Source organism: Camarhynchus parvulus, chromosome 15 (genome assembly GCF_901933205.1).
Source record: "Camarhynchus parvulus chromosome 15, STF_HiC, whole genome shotgun sequence".
NCBI classification, from domain to species: domain Eukaryota; kingdom Metazoa; phylum Chordata; class Aves; order Passeriformes; family Thraupidae; genus Camarhynchus; species Camarhynchus parvulus.
Window position 1 is genome coordinate 3,567,774 of NC_044585.1, and position 25,868 is coordinate 3,593,641.

The 25,868-nt window shown below is 48.7% G+C and overlaps 5 protein-coding genes and 1 pseudogene across 8 annotated transcripts; 2 read left to right on the forward strand and 4 right to left on the reverse strand.

The window, feature by feature from the left end:
• Positions 1-1,507: 1,507 nt before the first annotated feature.
• On the reverse strand, positions 1,508-4,669 carry DYNLL1 (dynein light chain LC8-type 1). The gene is made up of 3 exons (XM_030959085.1): positions 4,539-4,669; positions 3,889-4,026; positions 1,508-2,113 (listed from the first exon to the last, which is right to left on the reverse strand). Exons 2-3 carry the CDS (start codon positions 4,018-4,020, stop codon positions 1,976-1,978), a joined length of 270 nt encoding a protein of 89 aa, XP_030814945.1. The 5' UTR covers positions 4,021-4,026; positions 4,539-4,669; the 3' UTR covers positions 1,508-1,975.
• A 1,887-nt stretch (positions 4,670-6,556) lies between these two features.
• Positions 6,557-13,511, forward strand: COQ5 (coenzyme Q5, methyltransferase). The gene is made up of 7 exons (XM_030959156.1): positions 6,557-6,809; positions 7,197-7,346; positions 7,830-8,057; positions 8,784-8,890; positions 10,506-10,594; positions 10,798-10,909; positions 11,026-13,511. Exons 1-7 carry the CDS (start codon positions 6,662-6,664, stop codon positions 11,125-11,127), a joined length of 936 nt encoding a protein of 311 aa, XP_030815016.1. The 5' UTR covers positions 6,557-6,661; the 3' UTR covers positions 11,128-13,511.
• LOC115909658 lies at positions 11,762-14,068 on the reverse strand (annotated as a pseudogene). Its single transcript, XR_004061154.1, has 3 exons — positions 13,930-14,068; positions 13,238-13,378; positions 11,762-12,132 (listed from the first exon to the last, which is right to left on the reverse strand). The product of XR_004061154.1 is annotated as a dynein light chain 1, cytoplasmic-like (transcript).
• A 3,235-nt stretch (positions 14,069-17,303) lies between these two features.
• GATC (glutamyl-tRNA amidotransferase subunit C) lies at positions 17,304-19,763 on the reverse strand. 2 transcript variants are annotated; one of them, XM_030958963.1, is made up of 4 exons: positions 19,617-19,763; positions 18,619-18,782; positions 18,134-18,237; positions 17,304-17,755 (listed from the first exon to the last, which is right to left on the reverse strand). In XM_030958963.1, the coding sequence occupies exons 1-4, from the start codon at positions 19,749-19,751 to the stop codon at positions 17,697-17,699; spliced, it is 462 nt and encodes a 153-aa protein (XP_030814823.1). In that variant the 5' UTR covers positions 19,752-19,763; the 3' UTR covers positions 17,304-17,696. The 2 variants fall into 2 exon arrangements, with proteins under 2 accessions (XP_030814823.1, XP_030814822.1); XM_030958962.1 differs by having other exon boundaries at positions 18,619-18,785.
• A 32-nt stretch (positions 19,764-19,795) lies between these two features.
• TRIAP1 (TP53 regulated inhibitor of apoptosis 1) lies at positions 19,796-22,519 on the forward strand. Of its 2 annotated transcripts, XR_004061151.1 has the most exons (3): positions 19,796-19,980; positions 20,670-20,811; positions 21,300-22,519. XR_004061151.1 is itself a non-coding variant. In XM_030958965.1 (2 exons), the coding sequence occupies exons 1-2, from the start codon at positions 19,834-19,836 to the stop codon at positions 20,751-20,753; spliced, it is 231 nt and encodes a 76-aa protein (XP_030814825.1). In that variant the 5' UTR covers positions 19,796-19,833; the 3' UTR covers positions 20,754-21,303. The 2 variants fall into 2 exon arrangements, 1 of the variants encoding a protein (XP_030814825.1); XM_030958965.1 differs by having other exon boundaries at positions 20,670-21,303.
• A 486-nt stretch (positions 22,520-23,005) lies between these two features.
• LOC115909539 (cytochrome c oxidase subunit 6A1, mitochondrial) lies at positions 23,006-24,701 on the reverse strand. Its single transcript, XM_030958964.1, has 3 exons — positions 24,507-24,701; positions 24,075-24,214; positions 23,006-23,269 (listed from the first exon to the last, which is right to left on the reverse strand). Exons 1-3 carry the CDS (start codon positions 24,610-24,612, stop codon positions 23,189-23,191), a joined length of 327 nt encoding a protein of 108 aa, XP_030814824.1. The 5' UTR covers positions 24,613-24,701; the 3' UTR covers positions 23,006-23,188.
• Between the last annotated feature and the right edge of the window lie 1,167 nt (positions 24,702-25,868).

Below are 25,868 nucleotides of genomic sequence, written 5' to 3' on the forward strand. Positions count from 1 at the left end.
TGGCCGGGTGTGCCATGCAGTGTCCCCGGGCACGGGAAAGGCGGCACGTCCCCAGCTCCCCTCACGGCCCGGCCGCGCTCCGCCATCCCCGTCCGGCCGCTCCGCCTCCGCCGCCATTGCTCCGGAGCGCCCCGGCCACGCCTCCTGCGCGCCGGCCGCCAGCCATTGGTCACCGCCAGGAACTCCCCAGGAGCTCATTGGCCAGGCGCGGGATGATGGGCGGGGCGTTCCCCAACCCGGCGTGCCGCGCCCCGCTGCCATTCCCATGGCGACGGGAACGCCGCCGGTCCCGCGGCCCCGGTAACGCGGATACCAGGGAGAGCGGCTGCGGCCTATCTCTGCCTAAAACAATTGTAATGCTGTGGACGCTGCAATGAACAGGGACGGGATCGACTAAATGCCTCCCGCTGCTCCTGAAAGCACAGTTTGCTGTACAAAAACAAGAGCCCAGGTCGTTCTATTGGCCTGGCTGGCCATTACCTATAGTTGGTCAGGGAGCTTTGAGCCCACACTGGGAAGAGTTTCTGAGTTTCTTCTTAGCACGGTAGCTGCTATCAGCAGAGTCTGGGGTTACTGGAAAAACACAGAGGACACTGGGCTTATCTTCAAGGCTCCACATATTTTCCTTCCCTGCAACACATCACCAGGAGTAGGACATGGGACAGACAGATGGCCTTCGACCCAGGCCAAGGCTACTGTAGCTCCTGCTTGTCCCTGACAGAGTACAGGCCTGTCTAACCACAGTGCTCCTTGGTGACTTATGTATTTAATAATTCTGGATTTTGGAAGAGATTTCTTTGAGGTGACACCAGGCCCCAGGAAAAGTCCAAAGTGTCACATGATCACAGTATTTCACTTTTCCAACTGTTCCCCCTTGATGTCTGGTGCGGATAGTGTTTAATGAAAGACTATTACAATAAATCATTTATCCTCTTTGTAATGATTGTGATTTCTCTTTCAACTTCCCATTTCTCCACAGCCCAAATGGACCCTGCAGAAGCTGCTGCTGCATTTCTTTGGGATGTCTGTTATCCTGTACCACAGCTGCCTGATTATACAGGGGTGTTTGTATCAAGCAGTGAAGAGGTTGCAGGAGGAACCCCCTGCCAAGCAGCCCCACGGGTATTGCCATTCCCAGCGTGCCCTTAGTGCCACCAGTGTCACTGTGCAGCATCAGCCGGGTGTGCCAGGCAGGGGCACAGCTCGAGCAGCAGCTGCTCAAACACAGCTCACGTTCAGCAGCCGCTCTGGCTGGGAGCCAGGCCCTGCCACCCACACTGCCACAAGCACCGCCCTGGGGCTCCCACTCCCCCTGAGTGAGTGCAGCTGCTGTCCTTTGTTGCCAGGCCCGCAAGGGTGGCTCCACTCCATGCCCAGGATGCAGCCAGCCACTGCAGCCTCACATAGAGCCCCACACACCCCTCAGGCTGCACTCCCCATGACCCGCCCAGACCCAATCATCCACCCTCACCACAACATACAAATCAGCCAGAAATAACAACCTGGCTGGGGTAGAACTTGGCTTTTATTCTCCAGTACACTTCTCCAGAGACAGCAGAACAAAGAAACAGCTCAGATTTTGGGACAGCACATCCAGCAAAACAAGAGGGGGAAATTATTTTATAAAAGTAAAATCAAAAGAATAAGAGAAGTTTGGAACATAAAGAGCTAAATGCACTGTCAGTACTTGTATAGCACTAGCAGTAATCAGGAAATACAGTAGATGGCTATAAAACTTGCAAAAGCAAAACTGCTCCAAAAGCTCGAGTAGCAAAGGAGGAGCCTTCTGGAAAAAAATAAATACAAGGAAGACTTTTTTGGTACTTTTCCTTTTTATATCCACGATGTAATGTCATCTGTTACAACATAATCCCTGCCATCGCCCTTGAAGATCAAGGCCTGTGTCCTCAGGAAGGCTGCAGTAACTAGTCAGAGTCCTGTAACTGGATGCAAGTTTCAGTAACAGTCCATGGCTCTAGCCAGACTTGAACAGAAGAATAGCGACTTGGCCGAGGTAGAAGTAGATGAAGTGCTTGGTCTCATGAGTCACATAGCTGCCAAAATTCCTGCCCACGATGCAGTGCCAAGTGGGATTGTATTTCTTGTCAAACTCCTGCAAAACAGATCACTACAAATTAAGAACTCTTCTAATAGATATTCGCCTTCTGAGCAAGGCAATCAGAGGAAGAACGGATGCTCTTTAAGTACTAGGATTATTTTATTTACATCTTATTGTACACCTGCTGCTTAGTCAGACACACAAAAACCTCACAGTGCTTTCTAACTGAGCAGTACTAAGTGTAAAATATTACTTTTGTTGAAGGAAAGTAGTCTTCTATTCCCCCATAATACATAACATGATTGAATCTACAATTCTCAACTAAAGATTCACCATTAGTTTTGTACTCACAGAAACAAAGCCATAATTCAGACTTTATTGTTTATCAGCAGCACAGCTACAAAACAGAAAATTCTCTGCCACCTGCTCTGTAACAACAGTATGATCAATAAATCTAAGCAGTTGTGCTTTACATATTCTCAAACAAATCTTCTATTAATTCCCAGTAGTTGCAACAAAGGATATCCAAAAACTACTAAACTCTCTTTTCAACTTTCATAGGTACTTTCTGTGTCTGGAGAAAAAAAGCCAATCGGTATTCTGGCCATAGCAAACAAGTATTTCTTTAAAAGAAACAATCGTTCTGCATGGATGAATTACTTCTCATGTTAGAGAAACTTCTCCACTCTAAGTATCCCAAGTTTTAAAGTCACCTCCACCCCAGGTATCCTGGAGCAGAGCCCAAGGCTTTGAGTGGTACAGCAGCACAACAGCTCCAGCTGGGTGCCTTCAGAACGACCTGGACAAAGAAACTGCCAGGCAATTCCACCCTCCCAGTCTCAGCTCCCCACCCCTCACAGTTCTGACTAATAATAACATCAGGGTCTGGGGTCTTCCTGTTCTTTATTGGGTTTTTTCATTGTCGCTGGACAGTCTTTTATCTCTCACGTTGTGATTTCTGCTGACAGTTATAACTTCCTTATTTTCCAGCTTGAACCAGCTCTTGAGGCCCTTTTTCACAGTGCTAGGTAAAAGTTAACATATCTATGTGAAAATTCACAGCTTGTGGCCTAAACCTTTATCAAACTCAGCTCCTCGTGCCAAGCAGTTAACTCCAGACAGTTTCAGTCCAATCGGCCTCAACATTTCAACAGCTCTTCCTCTCAGATCACTTTAACTTCCACTGACGCACTTTCATTTCTCCGTTCTCCTGAGCTGACGAAGCAGGAAATATAATCTGAACTAGATCTTTCTCATGCATTGTTAATCCTACATAAAGGATGACACAGATGTTGCAAACAACAGATAAGCAGTGCCACCAGGATTTTTTTTCTTTTTTGCTTATATCACTACGTAAGAAGAGGTGTGATTACAGAGAATTACAGAAAACCACTTTTCCCCTGCTATTTTTGATCCAGCTGGCAAGAATTGTAAAGAGATCCTTAAGATTAAGTTAAATACAAACGAAACCAAGAACAAGCTACCTCTCAGAGGAAAACCACAGGAGAGCTCAATAGAGTCCCTGTGTTTTGTACCAGCTCATCAGTCACAGGGACAGTCAGGTGCCACTCTATCCTCACGTGGACAACGGACAGTGGCAAAAAAGGCCGTAAGCAGAAAGCACTGCAAGAAAATAGCAGCACCTAGAAAGGGGCCGTAAAAGGGTGGGTAAAGGAACACATGGACATCAGCCTAAAGAGAAAGTCCAACTTGATTATCTAGCGTCTCTAGAACTTGTTTTTCTAGCACTACTTGCCCAGCAGCATTCTCCTCAATTGATTTTTCATGCGCATAGAGATATCATGAGCACATTACAAGCCAACATCTACCTTCTTGATGTGAGCAGCGATGTCCTTCTCGATGTTGTATTTCTCTAAGGCTTGAGTTGCACATTCCACAGCATCTTGCTGCATCTCCTCTGACATGTCCGCATTTTTGATCACTGCCTTTCGATCACTCATGATTGCCTGCTTGGAGGAAAAAAGAAAGAAATTCAAAGTTGCAGGAGCACCTGCCAGAACCACCTGCTGCCAAGCAGCCCCACGGGTATCGCCATTCCCAGCGCGCTCTCGGGCGCCGCGCGGTGCCCCCGCCCTGGCCGGGAGTGCCGGGCATGGCCCGAGCAGCGGCGGCTCAATCGCCGCCTCACGTTCCGCACCCGTTCTCCGGCCGGAGCCACACGACACCGCCGCCCTCCCGGCCCTCCCCAGCCCGGCGCTGCTCCGGGAGCTCCGCGAGCCCAGCCCGACGCCCTTCCCTCCTCCGAGGGAGGCGAGGAAAGCCCGGCACGCGCGGCCAAGGGCTCGGAGCCCCGCGTGGCTGCCGGGTGCCGCCGGGGGATGCGGGAAAACTGGAGGCGGCGGCCGGGGAAGAGCCCAGGCACAGGGGGCTGCCCAGTCCCAGACTTCCCGAGCCGGACCCTAGCCCTCTCGGCAGCTGCCCCTGCCCAACGCTCAAGTCGGCACCGCCTTGCCCTCACCGTCGAGCGGGCGGCGCGGATGCAGAGCCGGTGACGGTGCGGGACGGCGCGGATCGAGGAACGCACTCGGCTCCGCCGCCGCGGCTGTTTAACCGACCCGCGCGCGCCGCCGGCGCCTCCGAGCGCCCCCAGCCCCGCCCCCTCAGCACCGGCCGCTAGCCATTGGTCACCGCCACAATCACCCCGAGATCCCATTGGCCCCGCTCCGGCGCTCTTGCAGGGTTTTGCCGCAGCAATTTCTTTCAGCCCGGCATGCCTTGCGGCCGTTGCCAAGGCGACCGGCGGCCGCGGTGTAGACGCGGCCTTGGGGCGGCCCCGGGCCCCGCCGGCCCAGCTCGGGACAGGCCGCGACCGGCGGCTCTCCGGCCGTGCGCAGCCCTTCCCCGTCGCTTTGTTTTTCTCTTCACGGCTGAGTTGCTTGAACGCAGGAAGGAAGAAGGGGAAGGAATAACCCCGAGCACCGCTACAGGTTGTGGGCTGACCGGCTGGAAAGCAGCTCTGCGGAGATGGGACTTGGGGTCCTCGTGGATAACAAACTGTCCCTGAGCCAGCAGTGTGCCTTGGGGGCCAAGGGAGCCAATGGAATCCTGGGGAGCATTAGGGAGAGTATTGCCAGCAGGTCAGGGAGGTGATGCTGCCCCTCTGCTCAGCACATCTGGAGTGCTGTGTCCAGCTCCGTGCTCCTCAGGACAAGAGAGATATGGAGCTCCTGAAGCAGGTCCAATGGAGGGCAGCACGGATCATTAAGGGACCAGAGTATCCCTCCTGTGAGGGAAAGCAGAGGAAGCCGGGCCTGTTCAGCCTCAAGAAAAGACAGCTGACAGGGGACCTCATTAATGTGTACAAATATCTGAAGGGTGGATGTCAGAGGATGGACCAGGGTCTTCTCGGTGGTGCTGAGAATAGGACAAGAGGCAGACAACAGGCAGAAACTGATGCACAGGAAGTTCCACCTGAGCAAGAAGAAGAATTTCTTCACTGTGCAAGTAACTGTGCACTGGAACAGGTTGCCCAGAGAGGTTATGGAGTCTCTCTCAGTGGAGATATTCCAGAACCGTTTGCACACAATCCTGTGCCATGTGCTCTGGGATGACCCTGGAGCAGGAAGGTTGGACCAAATCACCCACACTGGTCCCTTCCAGCTTGACCCATTCTGTGACTCTGTGAATGCAGCTGCTCCCTGGTGTCCATGCAGTGTCCATCCCTACTGAGGGACTCTCCCAGTCACTGCTCTGGTAGGCAAAGATCATCTGTCACTATAGCTCAGGCTGAGAAAAATACCCAACAAAACCAAATATGATGCTTTGGAGGGCATCCTACTGCAAAGAACATAGAGTTTAAAAAATATTATATGAGGAAAATAGGAGAAAATCGTGGTGTGGTCTGATGATGGTGCTAAAAGTCCCAATATGGCAGGAAGGTCCGGGGTGAGGGAGCCCAGCTCACGCCCTGGGAATGCAGTCCCTGGGCTGATTTCAATAGCATGATGTCATCTCTCCTGAGAATGGGTTAACTAACTTCTTTGTATCTACAAAGCTGGCAGAACTCCTGGATGATTCAAGTCGTGTGATAAGCAGGACAGGTTTTGGGAAAAGAAAGAAAGGAAAGGAAAATAAAAAGAAAAGAGAAGAGTTTCTAATGTGTCCTAATGCTCCTAACCGGAATCAAGGCATCTTTCAACTGCTCCTTGCAATTCAGAACCCACAAACCCTCCCTCCCGTTCCCTACGAGGCTTCATTTTAAGTGAAGAAAAGTGCAAAATTATAAATGTAAAGAAAAGCTAAATAAAATAAAGCTGAACTATTTGCAAAATTACTCAAGTACACCGTGAGGGTCGCGTTTGGTTTGGGGTTTTGGATTTTTTTTTCCCCGTCACGTTTGTCCTCACAGCACCGGTTCCACCGCAGAGCAGCGGTGGCACCGCGGGGCTGGGGGGGTCCTGACCGCGTCCGGCAGAAGCGGCGGCGCCTTGGGCTGCGGGGAACGTCCCCGGTGGGAGCTCTACGGGCGGAGCGCTCTCCCGGCTCCGTCCCGGTAGGAGCTCTACGGGCGGAGCGCTCTCCCGGCTCCGTCCCGGTAGGAGCTCTACGGGCGCAGCGCCGCCCCCGCCGGCGGTGCCGAAGATGGCGGCGCTGAGGCTGTGGCGGTGCGGCTGCCGGGCGCTGCTGTCCCGGCCCGCCGCAGCTCCGCGGGCGCGGCGCGGCCTGGCCGCTGGGCCGGAGATGCATTTCGGCTTCCAGACCGTGACGGAGGAGGAGAGGAGGGAGAAAAGTGAGGGCGGCGGCGGCGGCGGGAGAGGGCGGGCCCGGCCCGGAGCCGAGCTGGGCTCCCGGCAGCCGGTGATCGTTCTCCATCCACAGCGCTGGGGACGTGTGTGGGGCTCGGCCCTTGTTTGAGGCGATACCGATATTCTCGGTGAATAATATCGCTGCTACTTCCCTCGGCTCGGGAAAGCTGTGCTTCTCCAGGGACCTTTGTCAGGCAACAGGCTCAGTCAATTCAATCTTTTCTCTTTTTGTTTTAATTTTTCTTTTTTTGGTGGCATTTTTCAGCTCCACATAGTGGACAGACCTCCACAGGGCAATAAAAGACAAGTTTTACTTAGACATAAGCATTTCTAAGTAAATTGCGTCTCATTCCCATGTCCTTTCTTTGCAGTTTATCAGGTCTTTGAAAATGTGGCCAAGAAGTACGATGTAATGAATGATTCAATGACTCTAGGAATTCATCGGGTGTGGAAGGACATCCTCGTGCATAAAATGAACCCTTGCCCAGGAACACTTCTCCTTGATGTTGCTGGGGGAACAGGTAAATAATTTTGGTGAGTTCCGCATGACAATGCCACACTGTTTCTCAGCTGTTTGAGTCTGCTCAAAATTATGTTTCCTGCTGGGTTTTTTTTCTCACCCTTAGCTCCTTGTCTTTAAAACTAGTGAAGCATCTACTTGACTTTCCCGGAGAAGGGTTGAGAACTGATATCTTTGTGTTTTGTAATATCTTGCTTTAAGGGTCTGAAAGTGTTATAGTCCTGCTATGATATGTTATGGGAAACTGTGTGAATGTGTAGAATGTGGTGGACTCTTTGACTTTAATAAGTTCCCTTTTTGTCTATACCCATGTACACACACACACTTTCTGTGTCTATTACAGTTTGTCTGAGGGGGTGTTTTTATAGATATATATGACTAAAAAGAAATAGTAAGTCAGTTGGATGTTCAAAGCCGTATGTTTCAACTTCCTGGAGTCAGAAAACATTCCAAAATGTGCATCTTTCCTTTGAAACAACTGCAGGTGACATTGCCTTTCGATTCATTAATTATGTTCGCTCTGTACGACAACGCCAGCTCCAGAGGAAGCTCAAGCACCATCAGAATTTGTCATGGCAGGAAATTTTTGAGAGTTACCAGAATGACAAATTTAACAACTCACTAGGGGATTCCCAAGTGGTGGTCTGTGACATCAACAGAGAAATGTTAAAAGTTGGGAAGCAGAAAGCACAGCATCTTGGCTACTCTGAAGGTAAATAATGCATTGTACTGTGGCAGTAACATTCCTGATAGCAAGAAATTGTGAGGGACAGAGTTTTTTTTGCTGTTTCCCTGTGTACATTCAGGAGGAGTGGGAGTTGAGCATGGGGAGAAGGAACATGAGTTGCACAGTCACTGATTGTGCATTTAGTCTGCTTGCCAATAACCTGGACATCCATGCTCCACAGATAGACATGGTCTTGATCCTTTGGGGACTAGGAAGCAGCACAGCTGCAACTGCATCACATCATCACATGCTAATAGTCCTGATGGAGGGAATGTGGCTTTTCATGTTCCTCAACATGTGGGAGCTTTCTAGCAAAATTTGTTAAGTGTTTTGGCCATTGTTGCATGGCAAGATGTTAGTAATTGTCCATAGCTACACTTTGAGCAGAGATTCTCTTTTTACAATTTTGCCACAAACAAATGGCAGCCAACAGAGCCTTCCACTATGATGCAAGTTTTGGGTAAAATCCTTGTGGCACGTACACACTGTGTGTATGTGCAGAATGGTGTTTTGGCTGATCTGCAAAATGAACTACTCTGTCTTGAAAGATTAGCTAGTAGAGGCCAAGGTGTCTTTCCTCTAACAAAACTGAAAAATTGAAACATTTGTTTTCAATATCACTTTAAAATAATCAATTCCTTCTAGAATGGGTAAGTTCTAGCCTTTCTGGAGCAGTCTGAGCTCAGTTCTATGACTTGTCTTTCACTACAGGCTTGTCCTGGGTACTTGGGAATGCTGAAGAGTTGCCCTTTGATGATGATAAGTTTGATGTTTACACAATTGCCTTTGGAATCCGAAATGTAACTCGTATTGATCTGGTAAGTTACTGTAGTGTATCCTAAGGACATGGGGTCCTTATGATTTTTTATTCTACAAAGGAAACAAAGTAGGAGCTCCTTTGGATAAAGGAAGATCCTAGTCTACTCCTGAAACATTTAAAATAAGTTGGCATGTAGTGTGCAACTTGTGTGAATAGAAAATACAATTAAGTGCCCCACCTTTGTCATAAAAAGATAGATTTATACCAGTTGCACCCAATCCTTCCAGCTTGGCAAGCCACCCAGTCTCAGGTTCCTAAGGCAAAGGGCTGCATGTTAGAGTCACTCCCCACCTTCTCCTGATCATGGCATGGATGGATCTGCACATGCACAGGGCAGTCAGGCTGCATATCTCAAATCTTCCTGCAGCACCTGATCTATATCCCACCAGCAGTGGGTCCAGTGCTTCCTGTCCCCTTCTGTTTCCCTGCCTGAGCCAATAGAACTGCCAGAGCAGAGTGGGAAGGAGGCTGCTGCCCTCACTGCTGTTGAACCAGCCTGCTCAGCCCACTGCTGCTGAGTGTCTTTATACTGGCTGGTGGCAGAGCTCCCTAGAAAGAACAAGTATGATTTTAATTAGGATAAGTAGTACTCTTTGTTCTGAACTATCTCTGTCCTTTGAGAAGGACTGGCTGTTGTGGGGGTGACACCTGTCTGGAGGCACTCGTTGTCTGTTTTGGAGTAGTGTGTTACAACCTTGGCAGAGCTCCTGTGCAAGGTGAACCATTTGGATCCAAACCACCTTGAACCATATTCCTTTGAACTTAATGTGCATGTGGCTTTTCCTGGTGCTTTGTCTGCACCCTTCCAAAGCACAGGCTCTTTGCCTTCATGCATAGAGCAGCCTGGTAGCAGAGCTCCCTGGAGACCTGATACAAAACACACCCAAGCTGCCAACTCTTGCAGAGCTCCTGTGTAGTGTTGCTATTTTATCCCATAGGAACAGGACAGTTGAAGTCAAGCAAATGTACAACCTTCAGAGGTTCTGGAATACAAGTTTGCTCTTGTATGAAAGAACATACAGTTTTAAACAGGATTTTGTCTAGATTCTTGTTAGGTATTCCATTTTGATGCAGGATGGAATTTTCAAAGTAGCCAAAGATTTTCTTCTTTCTCTTTCCTTCCTGTTCTTACACATTGCTCATCCGAAACCCAGTATCATTCCTTCTTTGAACCCTTGGGTGTGCCTCACAGTAAAATCTTTTGATTGAAAAAAAAAATTATCATGCCTGTTTTTGATTTTCAGTTTCTTGTAGCTGAGTCACCTTCTCCCTTTTGTGTTTGGTCTGTAATTATAAGAGCTCTGCCAACAAACTTTCATCAACTGCGAGTAGGGAAAGAGAATTGCAAACCCAACATCACAGTTTTGACACAAAGCCTTGTAAAAATCTATTTATGTAACAGCAAGAGTATTTGTGCTTTGGGTTTGTGGCATATTTGGGCCTTTTTTTATACTTGTCTTGGGATGCTTCTCTACAGTAAATATTGCAGATTGCCAGTCAGGATACTCTTCATTCCCCTCAGATCATCAGAGTTGCATGATAACATCACATGGCATAATAGGCAGGTGCTGTTCTACAGGAGCAATCTTAACACATCTGCTTTGTTGTCTCAGGCACTTCAAGAGGCCTATCGTGTGCTGAAACCAGGAGGAAGATTTCTCTGCCTTGAATTTAGTCATGTCAGCAACCCTCTTCTTTCCAGGTAGGAATATGGTGATGCTTTATGCCAGGTCACAGGGCTCTTTTGTTCGTACTCAGAATAAGAAGTGGAAACCCTGAGACCACATCTTGGTGCACTTTTAAAGCAGCTACAGACTGCATAGCATAGTGGCACAGAGACCAGCTCCTGTTGGAGAGGGTTTAAATTTGTTTCTGTTAATCTGTATTTACCTTCTCTCTGTGCAGGCTCTATGATCTCTACAGTTTCCAGGTTATCCCTGTTCTGGGTGAGGTTATTGCTGGTGACTGGAGGTCTTACCAGTATCTTGTGGAGAGCATCCGACAGTTCCCCCCTCAGGTAAGGGAGGATTTCCCCAAATTCACTGACACACAAAACACAATTCCAGCATAATCTTGTGGCCAGCTGGCTTATGGGCCTTCAGGTTATTAATACTTATGGCACTTATTTTTCAGGAGGAGCTGAAGGCAATGATAGAAGATGCAGGCTTTTTCAAAGTGGATTATGAGAATTTGAACTTTGGCATTGTTGCCATTCACTCGGGTTTCAAACTCTGAGTCTGGGTACCAAAACACCAAAAGTACAATTTTCATGAGGGATATGAGAGCTGTGGAATTTTAACAGGATCAAAAGGAGTCCTAAGAAGTTGTGCAGCAGATACTTGCTCAGCAGCTGGGCTCAGAAGAACACAAGTTACCTCTCCCCACCAAGAAACCTGTGGAGTGACTCCAGTGGTGTTTCTTACACTTGCATTTCCCTTCAAGTGCAATGTAAAGGATGTGGCCAAAACTGAGCAATGCTGACAAACGAAGCAAGTTGGCAGTGGGTGTGGATAAAGACACAGACTGATTAATCTCCAAATAAGATGCCTTTCTTTTTACTAAGCTTTGAAGGAGGATATTATACTTGTGAGAAGTAACTTGGATTTATGAAGTAACTATGGACTTTTATGAAGCTGTTATTATCTTTGTCATGTGGAGTTTAAGGATTTTTTCCCATGACTCCTCCTTTCTAAGGGAAATGGAAGGCTTATGAAATAAAAGGGCTCTGCATCAACTTTTTTCCACTTAAATCAGTCTTGTAAGAAGGTTTCCTAAGAAAGGACGGATTCAGGGTGTGGGAATCGAGGTGGGGATGTTCATCTTTCATCACATGGCAATAAAGAGGGTAATTCAAGAGGGCAAAGGGATAAACTATTTTATTAGCAAAGAAGCCATCTTTTGAAAGAAAATAAATAAAAGGAAGACATTTTTGTTTTTTTATATAGCCACAATGAAAATACCAGCCGCTACAGCAAAATCCCTGACCATTAACAATACAATACAAGACCTGAAGATCAAGATGTGTTTCCCCAGGAAGGCTGAAGGTGGGAATCAGTGTGCAGTCCTGTGCCCAGGTGCAAGTTTCAGTAACAGTCCATGGCTCTAGCCAGACTTGAACAGAAGAATAGCGACTTGGCCGAGGTAGAAGTAGATGAAGTGCTTGGTCTCATGAGTCACATAGCTGCCAAAATTCCTGCCCACGATGCAGTGCCACGTGGGATTGTATTTCTTGTCAAATTCCTACAGAATAGAGAAGTAGAAAGTCAGCATTTTCATGGTAATTACACTAATATTGTCTAACAGTTGGGGAGGTTTTTTTGGCAATGATTTGTCACTTGATAACAAGTATCACTTTTGGAAAAAGGCAATTAAGGAGCAGCATATGCTCTTAAGCACAAGGATCATCTGTCACTTTATAACTCATCTGCTGCTTAGTCATACCAAAAAAACCCAAATGCTTCCGAGCAGAGCAGGAATAAGCTTAAAGCATATGTTTGGGGAGGTAACTTTTCCCCTACAGTCATGCCATGATGTCAAACCATAACTTCTAAGAATTTGTCTGCTTGTTCCAAATCTCTGATGAAACTGGTATTTTTCTATATTAGCTTCTATTTCTGAAGCTAATGGACTTCATCAGCTTCTTTTTGCAGTAAGGATGCTTGATGGAAAATTCTCTGCCATATCTCTGACACCTGGTCATGAGATGATGATGATGTGACACGCTGCTGTCAGGAGCCTGCTACAAATAAACTCCTGTGTACAGGTCTACAGTGAGCAAACCCATGCAGTGAGTGGATTTATACTGCAGTACCTAACAGCTGTCAGCTGAAGAGAATTTTGTGAGGACATGGAAGTTTCTGTTCTGCTCAACCAAACCCTTCAGCTCGTTGCAGCTCAGTCAGGCTCCCAGTAGGAGTCAAGAGAGAAAATGTGACAAACTGTAAGCTATGAACCATCTGTTCAGCATTAGCATGAACAGCTTGTCTTACGTGTGGTGGGAAAGGCAAAAAACCAAACCCACTTATTACATGGTCGGCAAAGCACCACTCTTTAAATAGGCTGCACAGAGCCCGTGTCTTGTACCAGCTCATCAGTCACAGGGACAGCCAGGTGCCACTCTCTGCTCAGCTGGACAATGGGACAGTGGCAGAAAAGGTGTAAGGCATTACAAGACAAAAGCAGAAGGACCTAGAAAGGTCCACATAAAGGGTGGGGAACAGAACAGAAAGAGAGAAAGTCTAACTTGATTATCTGGTGCCTCCAGAACTCGTTTCTCTAGAGCTACTTGCCTAGCAGCGTTCTCCCCAATTGATTTTTCATGAGCACATTACAAGCCAACATCTACCTTCTTGATGTGAGCAGCGATGTCCTTCTCGATGTTGTATTTCTCCAAGGCTTGAGTTGCACATTCCACCGAGTCTTGCTGCATCTCCTCTGACATGTCTGCATTTTTGATCACTGCCTTTCGATCACTCATGATTGCCTGCTTGGAGGGAAAAAGAAAGAAATTCAAAGTTGCAGGAGCACCTGCCAGAACCACCTGCTGCCAAGCAGCCCCACGGGTATCGCCGCGCGGTGCCCCCGCCCTGGCCGGGAGTGCCAGGCACGGCCCCGGGCACGGCCCCGGGTGCAGCCCGAGCAGCGGCGGCTCAATCGCCGCCTCACGTTCGGCACCCGCTCTCCGGCCGGAGCCGCACAGGCACCGCCGCCCTCCCGGCCCTCCCCAGCCCCGCTCCAGCCCGGGAGCCCCGCGAGAGAGCGCGGCCGCTCCATCGCCCGGCCCGACGGCCGTTCCCTGCCCGGGGGGAGGCGAGGAAAGCCCGACACGCATGGCCAAGGGCTCGGAGCCCCGCGTGGCTGCCGGGTGCCGCCGGCAGCTGCCGGGGATGCGGGAAAACCGGAGGCGGCGGCTGGGGAAGAACCCAGGCACAGTGGTGCCGCCGGGACACGCGGGCCCCCGGTACCGGGCTGGCGGAGTCTCTGGAGCCGCCCGCGCCCGCCCCGTCCCGTCCCGTCCCGTCCCGTCCCGTCCCTCACCGTGCGGGCGCTGCGGGAGCGGCGCTGCGGAGCGGACGGCGCTGCGCTCTGGTCCGTGCGCGCCTCGCAGCGCCTCTGCCCCGCCCCCTGCGCGTCGGCCGCCCTCATTGGCCACCGGCACCGCCTCCCGGGCGCCCATTGGCCAGCGCTGCCGGCCCCTGAACGCCCATTGGCTGCGGTGCGGCGCCCGGCCGGGTTTTGCTGCAGCGTTGTCTTGCGGCCCGCGATGCCCCGCGCCGCGTCCGTTCCCATGGTAACCGACGGGATGCGGGGAGAGAACGGGGGAATGGGGCACATGTTTTGGGATGTAGGTTTGGGCTGTGTATGGAAAGCTTCCAGTCCTAACTCCCGTGGTACCGGTCTGCTGCGCCACGGGAGGTTTAGGTTGGATATTAGAAGGAATTTCTTCGCAGAACTGGAGATTAGACGTTGGAAGGGGCTGCCCAAGGGAGGTGGTGGTGTCACTGTCTCTGCACGTGTTTAAGGAAAGACTGGACATGACACTGAGTGCCGTGGTCTGGTTGGCATGGTGGTGTTCGGTCACTGATTGGACTCGATGATCTCAGATAATTTCTAATCTAATTCTGTGATTCTGTGTGGTATCATCGAGGTGGTCCTGGTTAAAAAACTTGTTCTTTAAAGTATGCCCAATCTCCAAGGCATTGTAATGTGTCCACTAGCTTCTGTAAAACACCTTTCCATAGGCCCCCATATGTGGGCCCCAAAAGCCATTTTATTACTTGCTATAGTTTAACCAATAACAGACTTTGTTTCTCTTTAGAACAAGCTCTTGTTGGAAATATCCCTTTCAATAGCATGTGATATTACTGAAAGAATACTGGGATATTACCTGGGGCAGCTGTTTCAGTAATATGCCCTTTACTGGGAGTGAAGCCCACCCATGTCAAAGGAAGGAGGTTCCACAGCTTGTGAATGGCACTTGATCACCCGTCCTGTTCACTTATCTGTTTTCAGTTGTGTCTTTTCAAGTCACACTAAGTGACCTCTGATAGAAATCTCTGACCCATGTTTACTGGGTATGATCAAGTCAGCTGCAAACTTTGTTCCTTTAGTGAACCAAATCTATCAGACTTTTATGCCATCTTTTGCAGACCTCACTATTTCTGCAACCCTTGTCTTTTTTTGTTTGTTTGTGTTTGGTTTGGGGGTTATTTTGGTTGGTTGGATTGGTTTTGTTTTGTTTTTTGGTTTTTTTTTTAATGAAGCAAGATGTTTTGGTAGAACCTCAGTGCTCTGTTTTCTTAGTTTCACTCTCCCTGGGGCACTTTCTGCTTACTCTCTTGTCAGCAGATAGAGCATTGCTGTTGAGCCTTCCACAGCTGATCTGTTAATAACAGGACTCTGAACCATGTCTACAGCAAACAGCACAGGATGATTTAAAAGAGGTTGTTAAATACTGGTTGGTAGGACTCCCATTTCCTTGTAGAAATTTTAAAAAAACCCACCTCAAGAGCAGTCATTCACCTCTCTTGCAATGTAAATATTTTGCATATTCATACACTGTAGTTACCTGCTCAGTGTCATTTAGAGCAAAAGCAGCATAACTACAAGGAACTCTTTGCTTTTGCAAACTCTAAGGCAACCTCAGAAGAATACACTGCCCCCAGAAATATTGAAACTGCATCATGTAATACTTTTGTCACTCTAGAATATCTCCGAAATAACTCCTGACTCACAGGTTTTAACGTTCCAAATAGAGATACAGTTCACAACTTTGCTTGTGTGCCAGAAACATGAAGAAGTTTTAAATGGTCTTGGGGCCACAGTAAGTAATTAATTTGCAGAACTGTGTTCAGTATCTGCAGCACTTGCAGTAGTTCTTTGAGTACTGGACAGTTTTGTGCTGTCAGAATGGAACCATTTAACAATCTTCCAAGTGCTCCCACTGAACTTCAGAAACACCCATGGATCTCTGAGGAGGTGGCTGTGTTTGGTAGCTGCAGGCAAATTTCTCTGCATTTATTAAGAAATGGTTTGCTGAAGGAACAGTTGTGATGACGACTGCAGGAAATGGCAGTGTGGGTGAGATACACGTTGTTAATGAGAAACATTAAAGCCTGGGATACATCACAGTCCAGCTTGGTAATCAAGAGTATAAAAGTAGAGTTTCCCTCAGGACAGAGCTGCAGGGAAAGGCAGAACAAATAAACACAGGAGATGATAGCAGGGGTAGAGGAGGTGCTGAAGAAAACTGGGTAATGGATAAGGCATCTCATGAGATTGCTCTCCCAGTTTAGGCTGTAAGCACTTTTCATGAGGTGGTTTTCATCACTCTGTGTTGCACAACCTATCACTGTACTAACAGAACTTTTTTGTGGGGCTCCTACTTAACACCAAAACATAATCATTATTAGCAATAGAACAACTTCCATCTTCTTTTTCTTTCCACAAAGGCGAAGAAATCTCCACATTGAATTTTTCTTTGTAAACCTGGGATTTATATGCAAGAGTTTCCAATCTAATTTTAGATCTACAGTTTTGTGGTGGTGGAAAAATGTCAGCAGCTCTAAGTGAGGTTATCTCCATGGTCTCCAGAGAAACAGGATCAATTTACTGAGTGCTGCAGTGAATGCAGGGGAACCAGCACATGAGGGGAGTCTCTCCCTCTCTCAAAGTGCAGCCAGGGCCACTGGGGCTCAGCACCACCAGTGTTAGACCCACTGAGGCACTCACATGCCCTGCCCCACAGGCAGCTCATCTGCCCTCTGTGAGCTTTTCTTTTTGGTGGTTGCAGGTGTCTGAGTCAAGGTTGTAATACTCTTATTTGTGGTGAAGTTGCATCAAACCCCTTCATTAAGGAGATGTGTGTTTTCCACTTTAAATGCAGTTTGGGCTGCAGGGAACAAGCATCAGGCAGTCTGTTCTCTCCCTGGAGTGTGTGGGAGCAGCACTGAACTGGCAGTTTTAAGTTTAGCCTGTGCTGCATTGGCAATGTGGGATCATCTTGTCCAAATTGTTGGTTTAGTTGTTGCCTTTAAATAGTTACTTGCTGCTATTTTGGGTTAAAAGCTCCTGCAGCCAGTCATTTCCCTTTCAAATTCCTCTTCCTTCTTCTGTGTAAATGATATTGTCCCCATTCTCTCTGATGGTCAAAGGAAGAGGCCAAAATGGATAGATCAAGGGAGGACTTCTCAAAGTGGGAATTACCTGATATTATTATCATTGTGGTATTGATCATATTGATTGATAGGTATTCGAAGTCTTTCCTTGTTATGATTTCTATACACCTCATAAACTACTTACAGGCTGAGCTTGTATATTTGTAAAACTTCAGCATTTGCAGGGTCTGAATCTTGACAAGTCTGAGACCAAAGCAATAATACAGCTTTGTTACAGCTTTGCAGAGGATTGGATTAGTGGTGTGAAATACAGGCTTTATTTCAATACCCTTGAATCAAGTACCATAATAATTACATGTTTTATGCATCTAGGTGAGTATATTATGGATGCTTAAACAAATAATGAGGTAATTGCACAATTAAGAGTGAGACAAGGGTTTGCTCTCACCTCCAGACAGCAAATTCACTTTGCCAAATAAAAGCACCGAGGTCATCTGCCATGCTGCTGTCCAGCTTCAGAGACATTGAATATTTCAGCAGCACTACTAAACTTTTACACTCTCTTTCTTCTGTCTTGCAAGTGCTCTTCTTCTGACCAAAATACATGCCAGGGTGTTTCAGCTGTGACTGCACAAAACTTCATTTTCCCCAAATAAAATACTGAAGGGGCATTTGGGCTCTGGGCTGTCACTGAGAGCCCTGCAGAAAAGTCTCTTGTTCTTCCAGCTTTGGTAAAGGGATGTTACCTGAGGGAAAACAAAAAACAGGTTGTGTGAGACCAGCTGTAAGTTACCTTATGGGCAGGACACCTTGGCATGGAAGTGTTTCTGCAGTTTACTCCATGTACAGGCTGCCTAAATATCCTGAGAAAGTCAGGGGAGTAAGTCCTGCCTGACCTCCTGTAAGGAATTTCTCAACATGGGCAATAACTCCAGAGTCAGGTCAGCCTCTGTGCTGCTTCTGGACTATAAATTGCACATTGTTTTACACAGATGGATACAGACATTTCTTTTAGTGCTCCCTATTATTGACTAGTATTTCTGATACTAAATGCAGCTATGGCAGATTATTTTCTTCAGGTTAATTCAGGTGAGATTAAGAGATTTTTGTAAGCAAGTCAATACCTGGTGGAGCCACAAAATACTCCTCTACTTTCTCTGTGGCATTTTCCAGCAGTTCTTTGGTGCAGTTGCCTTCTGTCACATCATCTTCTCTGAGATACAGACACCTGAAGGACAAAGGTTACTGGTTGTCTTCAAGCTGTCCTGTGAATATGAGGTAGGAAGGGTGGCTTATCCCTAAATGTGGTGTTGGTCTCTTAAATAGACCCTGAGACAAGTACTGGAACATTCTGAAGCACCCAAAAATGGCACTGGCAGGCATTGGGGGTGCAGTATGACAATTAAGACAGATTAAAGAACTGAAGTTCACCTTTGCTTTGCTCACACATAAAAATTACACAGCCAATGATAACTTTCCCCCACACAGAACCCCAGGAAGACGTTTTGAGCAAAGGGGCCACATGCACAGTGATTCCCAGGGAAAAAAGGTCCCAGAAGCCAACAGTTTGATGCATGAACAGACAAAAGGAGGCTGCTGTGATTCACACCTGTCCTCCAGCACTGAATCCATGGGTTCCACGCCATCGGTGTTCACTTCATGAAGCTGATCAGCAAACTGGATCGCTTTCTGCAGCCGCTCCACGCCCTCAGCATCCCGGAAATCCACCAGGGCCAGGTGCTCCAGGTGCTCCAGCACTTCCACCGACACCTTCTGCTGTACAAACGCATCAAAAATGAACAAGCTTAATACTGCTACTTTCTTTTAATTAGAAACTTGTGGGGGTACCAGTTGTTGGTTTCCCTGGGTCTGGACTGAAGGTACTTGAGACAGTAGTTCATGTTTGGACTCAAGTGTTTATTATTTCTTATCAGTAAAACAGTCTCACTACTGTGAGTTCAGCACCTTTTCTTTAGAAGGCACAAAATGGCCAACAATCTCTTGTTCCAAGGTCTTTTAAGACTAAACTATCCAATTAAGAGCTGACACCTAGATTATTTTCCCTTTTAACCCAATAACTGATCACAAGGAGCCCGCAATGCAGACTTTTCTGCTCAATTACAAAATGCCACCCAAACCCATGGAGAAGAAGGAAGAAGAAGCATGAAGAAGAAACCCAGGATGACGCCCTGTGCCCTCCATCTTGCTTCCATCCACAACATACTAAAAATCCCAAAACCTAAATTTCTTACCAAGTGATACACCTACACTACTCTCTATAATCTATTTCACACTTTTGTGGATTCCACTCTATCTTGAACTTTCTCCATGAATGAGGGTCAAAGTCAGTGCTGCCCTGGGGGTCAGGGCGCCCCAGAGCAGAGAGAGAAATACTCCCGGTGCTCCACACTTGTTACACGTCAAAACCGGAGTTTACAAAGAATCCGAAAATCGTTAAGGCTGGAAAAGACCTTTAAGGTCACCAAATGCAGGGACCCGCTGATCGCTGTCCCTCTCAGAGGCGATTAACGGGTGTTGTATCCCGTGCCCGCTGCCCGCCTCGCGGGGGGCGGAGCGGCGGTTCCCGAGCGGTGTGTGCAGTGTTACCCGGAGCGGTGTCTGCGGCCGGTGCCCGCTGTGTTCGCTGTGCTCGCTGTGCCCCCGGTGCCGGTGGCCGCTCCCCGGTGCCCGCGGGAGGCCCCGCCCGGCGCGGAGCCACGGCCCGAGGAGCAGCGCGCGCATCGCCGCCGCCTCTCGGCCCGCCGGATGTGCGTCAGTGGCGGCGCGCCCGGCCCGGCCCGGCCCGTCCGGCGCGGCCGCCGCGATGAACAGCGTGGGCGAGGCGTGCACCGAGCTGAAGCGCGAGTACGACCAGTGCTTCAACCGCTGGTTCGCCGAGAAGTTCCTCAAGGGCGACAGCGCCGGCGACCCCTGCGGGCAGCTCTTCAAGCGCTACCAGCTCTGCGTGCAGGTGCGTCCGGGCCGGGCCCTCGCTCCCTGCCCCTCACGTCTTTCCGCGGGCTCTGACCCTTCCACCGCCGGCCCGGTGCCCCCGGCAGCCTCAGGCCCCGGCACAGACCCCCCCACACAGCGCTGGGTTTGTCTCGCCCGCTGTCTGTCGGTCATGACATGAATATTTTACAGGCGTCTCCTATTTTTATTGTACACGACTTCCTAAGGCGGATCTATAGAGGCTGCAGCAGGTTTCTGTTAGAGCGACTGTAGCTCAGTGTGTTCTCAGTACATCCTTCAGCTGCTCTAACGTTGAAACTTCATTCAAACCAACCTTTAAGACTACCTTTTCTAGATCACTTGTGTTTTTAGATGATTTCTATTCAGGCAACAAGCGATAGGACAAGAGGTTACAGATATAAGCTGCACCTGGGAGGTTTAGGTTGGACTTTAGGAGGAGTTTTTCACAGGTCAGACGTTGGAATGGGCTGCCCAGGGAGGTGTAGGCAGTGTTTAAGGAGAGCCTGGGCATGGCCTTGGGCTGGTTGACATGGTGCTGTTACTCATGGGCCATAGGTTGGACTGGATGATCTCAGAGGTGTTTCACAGCCTCCCTGATTCTGTGGTTCTGTGTTTTGTACCAAAGATAACAACATAAAGCCCTATAAAGACGTGCTGAATTTAATTATTTGGTTTTCTTCTTTTCAGAAAGCAATCAAAGAAAAGGACATACCCATTGAGGGCCTGGAGTTCATGGGCCCAAGTAAAGGAAAAACTGAGAACTCCTCCTGATGTTGGCAGTATGGGTGGAGTCACTAACAGCAGCCTTTGGACTAAGCACCATCACCAGGTGTGCCACAGGGGCCACCCGGAGAAGACCTTTGTTAACTGCTTTCTAGGAAGTGACAAATGTTCTCTGCTTGTGAAAACAAACAGCTAAAAGGAAAAAAAAAAAACTGGGTAATGTGGTAACTGCTGCCTCCTTGCCAGTGAAACTTGGTGGTGGTTCAGCATCTGACAGCTTAAAAATCCATGTGAGCTTCCTACTGAATGTACTCTGCAGTGGGGAATGCTGGTTGGAGTGGGCTGGGATGGGCTCTTTGTGACTGATTTCTCTTGCTTACTTATAAAACACTTGAAAGTGTTTAAAAAGAATATGAAGGGGGTTGATGTACTTGCTATCATCTCTATGCTGCTGAATTTTGGTGAATTAGTTTCATGTAATCCCCAAGGGCTTAAGCACTGTTTTGTGTCAGCTGCAGAGATGGTTTAAGAGCAGTAGTGGACCTGCAACAGCTTGGCTCAAATAAATACAACCAGGTTATATTTTCTTTCAAGTAGGTAACTGTGCAGTAGAGTCTGATTGTGCCCCCTGGGAGGGATGGAAGTGCCTGCTCAGCAGCTGAGGAGAAGACTTTTAATGCAGAGGCTAATTCAGCCTTTTCTGAGGTACTGACACATCCGTGAACTTAGAATTCTCTCTCCTTTAGCATTACACATTTCTGTGGTTTGATCCTCACCCAGGGATGGGGCAAAGCTTGCCCCTCTCCTTACACCAACACTGGGGGAAAAGGTATTATGGACTGGGGACAAAAGATAACTTCATAATTTTGGAATTACAGTGAGGAAAAAAGAAAGCTTCACTCTCTGCTTTTAATTACTACTAATTATTTAAAGATTATACTTTAAAAAAAACTAAAAAGGTGTAGTTCTCAAACATTACAGCTGGCCTGTCAGCACCACAGCCCCTCGCAGAGCCCAGACTCTGAGTCCTTGTGCAGAGGACCAGGAGCTGCTGCAGCCTGAGGCTGTTGTTCCTGTGCCAGTCAGAGCCAGGTGAGCCACACTCCTGTTCTCAGGTGCAGAGAGCTCCTACAGAGTCAGCACAGGGCTTAAATACAGCACTGAAAAAACAGGCTGCTGGCAAAGTGCAGCAGGTCTAAGGGAAGCATTTTGGAGACAGCATTTTGGAGCATATGAATAGCATTTTGGAGACAGTTGACTCTGTAGCTTTTCTTTTTTAAGGAATAAAACATAAAACCAGTTTGCTTTTCTGTGATCTTCATGTAAAGCTAAACGTAATGTGACTTTGTCAGCTTTAAAACAACTGTGCCCCTCAGTGCCTTGTACTTTCAACACAGGAAAACCTCTCTCAGCAATCTTTTACTGGTAAGCAGACAAAAAAAATCACATGAAAACACAGGGAAGGGCATCCTGCAGTGCCACAGTGAGATTTTCTCTGCCATCCATCACTCCTTTCCACAGCAAGATGCCAAAGCAGCTGCTGTGTTCTGCCTTTTGGGAAGAACCACATTAATGACAGCTGAGACAGACCTCACATTGTGCAAAAAATATAGAAGTTATAGTAAGAACTGGAAAATGGTTTACTTGTAATGAGCAAAAACTGGAAAATGAAAGTTGTATGGGCACAGGCTCAGGCTGGTGGCTCACTAATCCCTTCTGCTTCAGGCAGCTTCTGCATGAAACAGTACATGCTACACAGACATAAGCAGTAGAACCAAAATTGTGTTTTCTTCTGCAAAACCTGTGTTTTGACTTTATACAGACTGCAGCTTTATGGAAAGCAGAGTGGTGAGCAAGATATGTGCTGATGTACCTGAAAATGTGAGAGCTGAAGGTGAACAGTGTGAAGGCAGAGCTTAGCTCAACACCTTTGCTGCCACTCCCTGTGCCAGAAGGGACCAAGAGAAAAATCACCTTTATGACTGTTAATAAATATTGCAAGAGCTGGTAATTGAGAATGTGCTTCAGTATATATTTTAATCTACGTATCTGTTGTTCTGGCTGTGAGTTTAGAGCCATCAGTTAAACCAGACATGAAGAACATGAAATTGATTCATGTCCTATGCCAAATGCATTCCTGTTGTTTGTGTTATCAGATACAGGAAAATGTGTTACCATTCAGGCAGTCAAACTCCTTTGCTCCTGCACCCTGTCCTGGGGGAAACCTTAATGCTTTATGCAAACACTGAACTGAAAAACTCCTGAGGATTCAGGTAAACAAGTCAAATCCCAAATTCACATTCAGAGTTGTTTATTTAAAGGGCCCCATCAAAAGGACACAGGGAGCCACAACACCACTCGGCTTCATTGCAGAAGAAACACAGAGTTTCTGAAACTATGACCCCAGAAATGATGGCTCCCACTCAACATTCTGGTTCAAGATGGGGAGAGCCAAAGCTCTGGCTGTTGGCAGGATCTTGGTTTTAATCTTCATAACCAGTTGGGAGAGCGTTAGTGTGGGGGTTGTGAAACAGAGTTTTATTCCCATCACCCCAGGGGAAACGCTGTTGAAAGAAAAAAGAAAATCAGCCAGTGGTAGCTCCTGAACAATCCTACAAGCACCTGAAACCAAGAACAGTACAGACTCAAACATCAATTCTCCCAGGGAATTAGTGACAGGACAGGAGGAAATATCCTCAAGCTGTGCCATGGAAGGTTCAGGATGGACATCAGGGGGAATTTCTTCACAAAAAGGTTGCTAAACACTGGGACAAACTGCCCAGGCTGCTGGGGTCACCATCCCTGGAGGTGTTTAGGTTCAGACTGGATGTAGCACTTAGTGCCATGATCTGGTTGACAAGGTAGAGATCAGTCAAAGGTTGGACTCCAATCTCAGAAAACTTTTCCAACCTAAATGATTCTATGATCACACAGCTTGACAGGCTGGTGGATTAGGCAAACTGGCTCCCAGGATGTAGGAAGCAAGGGCTGGAAAACTCTTGTCTCCCTTAGCTGGGAGCCACAATCTCTAAACAGCACAATTTTTGCTCTTACATAAACATTGTGCTGTATTATGAGGGCCCCAATTTTGAGTATTTTGGGATCTGTATTACTTTAAATTCAGCAGCTCTAGGACTAACACATTTTTCAGCAAGACATTAGGAGGATCACTCTGGGGTGGGAGGGCCTGTGAATGTCATGGGTACTTCACCAGAGATGTGACAAACCCTTACTGCCTCAGAAACAGCCGTGAGTTAATACCACAGCCATCTCATGCAGCAGTCGAGAGAGGAAAAGGCGCTGTGGCAGTCTCAGAGGAGGCTCTACAGCCGTGGGGGAGAAGAGGGCCGTGACCCCGGGCAGAGGTACCTTGGTCCGGATGCGGAGGTGCGCGTAGGGCACGAACTCGGGCCGCTCGTGCTCGTGCTGCGCCTTCAGGTAGCAGTTCAGCATGCACACGGCCACGCCGGGCAGCGCCACCACGAACGTCAGCGTCTTCCACATGCGGGCTGGGCAGGGACAGCGGCATCAGAACCATCACGGCTCATCAGCGATACCGACCCCACACGCGTTACCGCAATTAGCGCACTAACGGGGCGCTAATGAACCTGCGTCCCACGCTCCAGCGCGGGTGCCCTCCCCGTTTGTAACGGGGATCGGGCCTCACGGTTTAGCTCCGGTTCAGGCCCCACCGAGCGCCAGCCATGCCCCGTTCCCGCAGCGAAGGGCACCGGCTGTCAAGGGCAGCGCCGCGCCGGCCGCGGGCCCCGGCTCCGCCCTCGCCCCACAGAGCCCCGTTACCTCCGCCCTCCTCGTGTGCGGCGGCCGCCGCCAAGCCACGCGCCGGCAGGGAGCGCGGGGCGGCGGCGCCGAGCAGCAGGCGGGACACCCGTCCGAGCGCCGCCATGTCCTCCTGTCCGCACGGCGGGACCGGAACCGGAACCGCGCCGGGCGGAACCGGCGGCAGCAGCGCCCGCGCTGACCTTGAGCGGAGCCGCCCGCGCGCGTGCGCCGCCCTGCGCGGGAGGGGCGGGGCAGTGGCGTCGGCGCGGTGCGGGCTGAGGGGCGGCCCGGCGCCATGTTGGGTCTGAGGGCGGAGCGCGCCCGGGCGGCTCGGCCGGGGGGCGGTGACAGAGACGCAGCGTGACAGGGACGCTCAGTTAGCTTGGAGGTGACCTCGGAGAGCGTCGCGTCCGTCCTATGACCGAACGTTACCGTGTCAGCCAGACTATGGCACTCAGTCTTTCCTTAAACACCTCCAGGGACGGTGATTGCACCTCCTCCCCGAGCAGCCCATTCCAATGTCTGATCACATTTTCTGTGGAGAAATTACTCCTGATGTCCAACCTTAACCTCCCCTGGTGCAGCTGGAGGCCGTTTTCTCCTGTCCTGTTGCTATTACCTGGGAGAAGAGGCCGATCCTCACCTGCCTACATCCTCCTGTCAGGTAGAGAGTGCTGAGTAGTTCAGAGAGAAAAGTCCTCGGGCTGTGGGGTCAGGGAGAGTGCTGGGGAGGTCCCAGGCATGAGGGGATCAAAGGGGCCCTCAAATGGTGCAGTTCTATTACCACCAATGTGTTTTTAATTACGTGGATTCCTGGGATGATTCTACTGAAATAATAACATCACTTGAATGAATACAAGATCTCCAGAAAAAAAATAATATGATAAATATCTAGGTTCTCTGTTAGTTCTTTATTGGGGCCTGGCTGTTTGACTTTTGGTGTAGGTGGACAGTACATTTATCAGCACTTAAAACCCCACAGCAAAATGAGAGGATTCCCATGGTCCATATAGAAACTGTTACAGTAAAAAAGCAAAGAAACTGAGCTTTTGGGAAGGATGATGGTAGGGTCTGGTCTGAGAGGAATGACATGAAGGAATTGTAGCTCTAAGGGGCTCGTGGGGAACAACTGGAAATGGGGATGAAGTCTGTCCTGAAGCTGAGTTTGGTAGCAGGTTCATTACAATCTGAGTGACACTGATTTAAAATGGGTCTGCCTTAGTCTTCATCATCCCAACAGCTGTGATTAATCTCTGTATGAGCTGTATCAGGAGTCTGGTGGGTCTGATTCACATCTTTAAATGTAAATTAGGAGTGACTGCTGGGAGACACAAAAGATTCCATAAGAATAATTTCTTCAGCTGAGGGAAGACAGGCAGG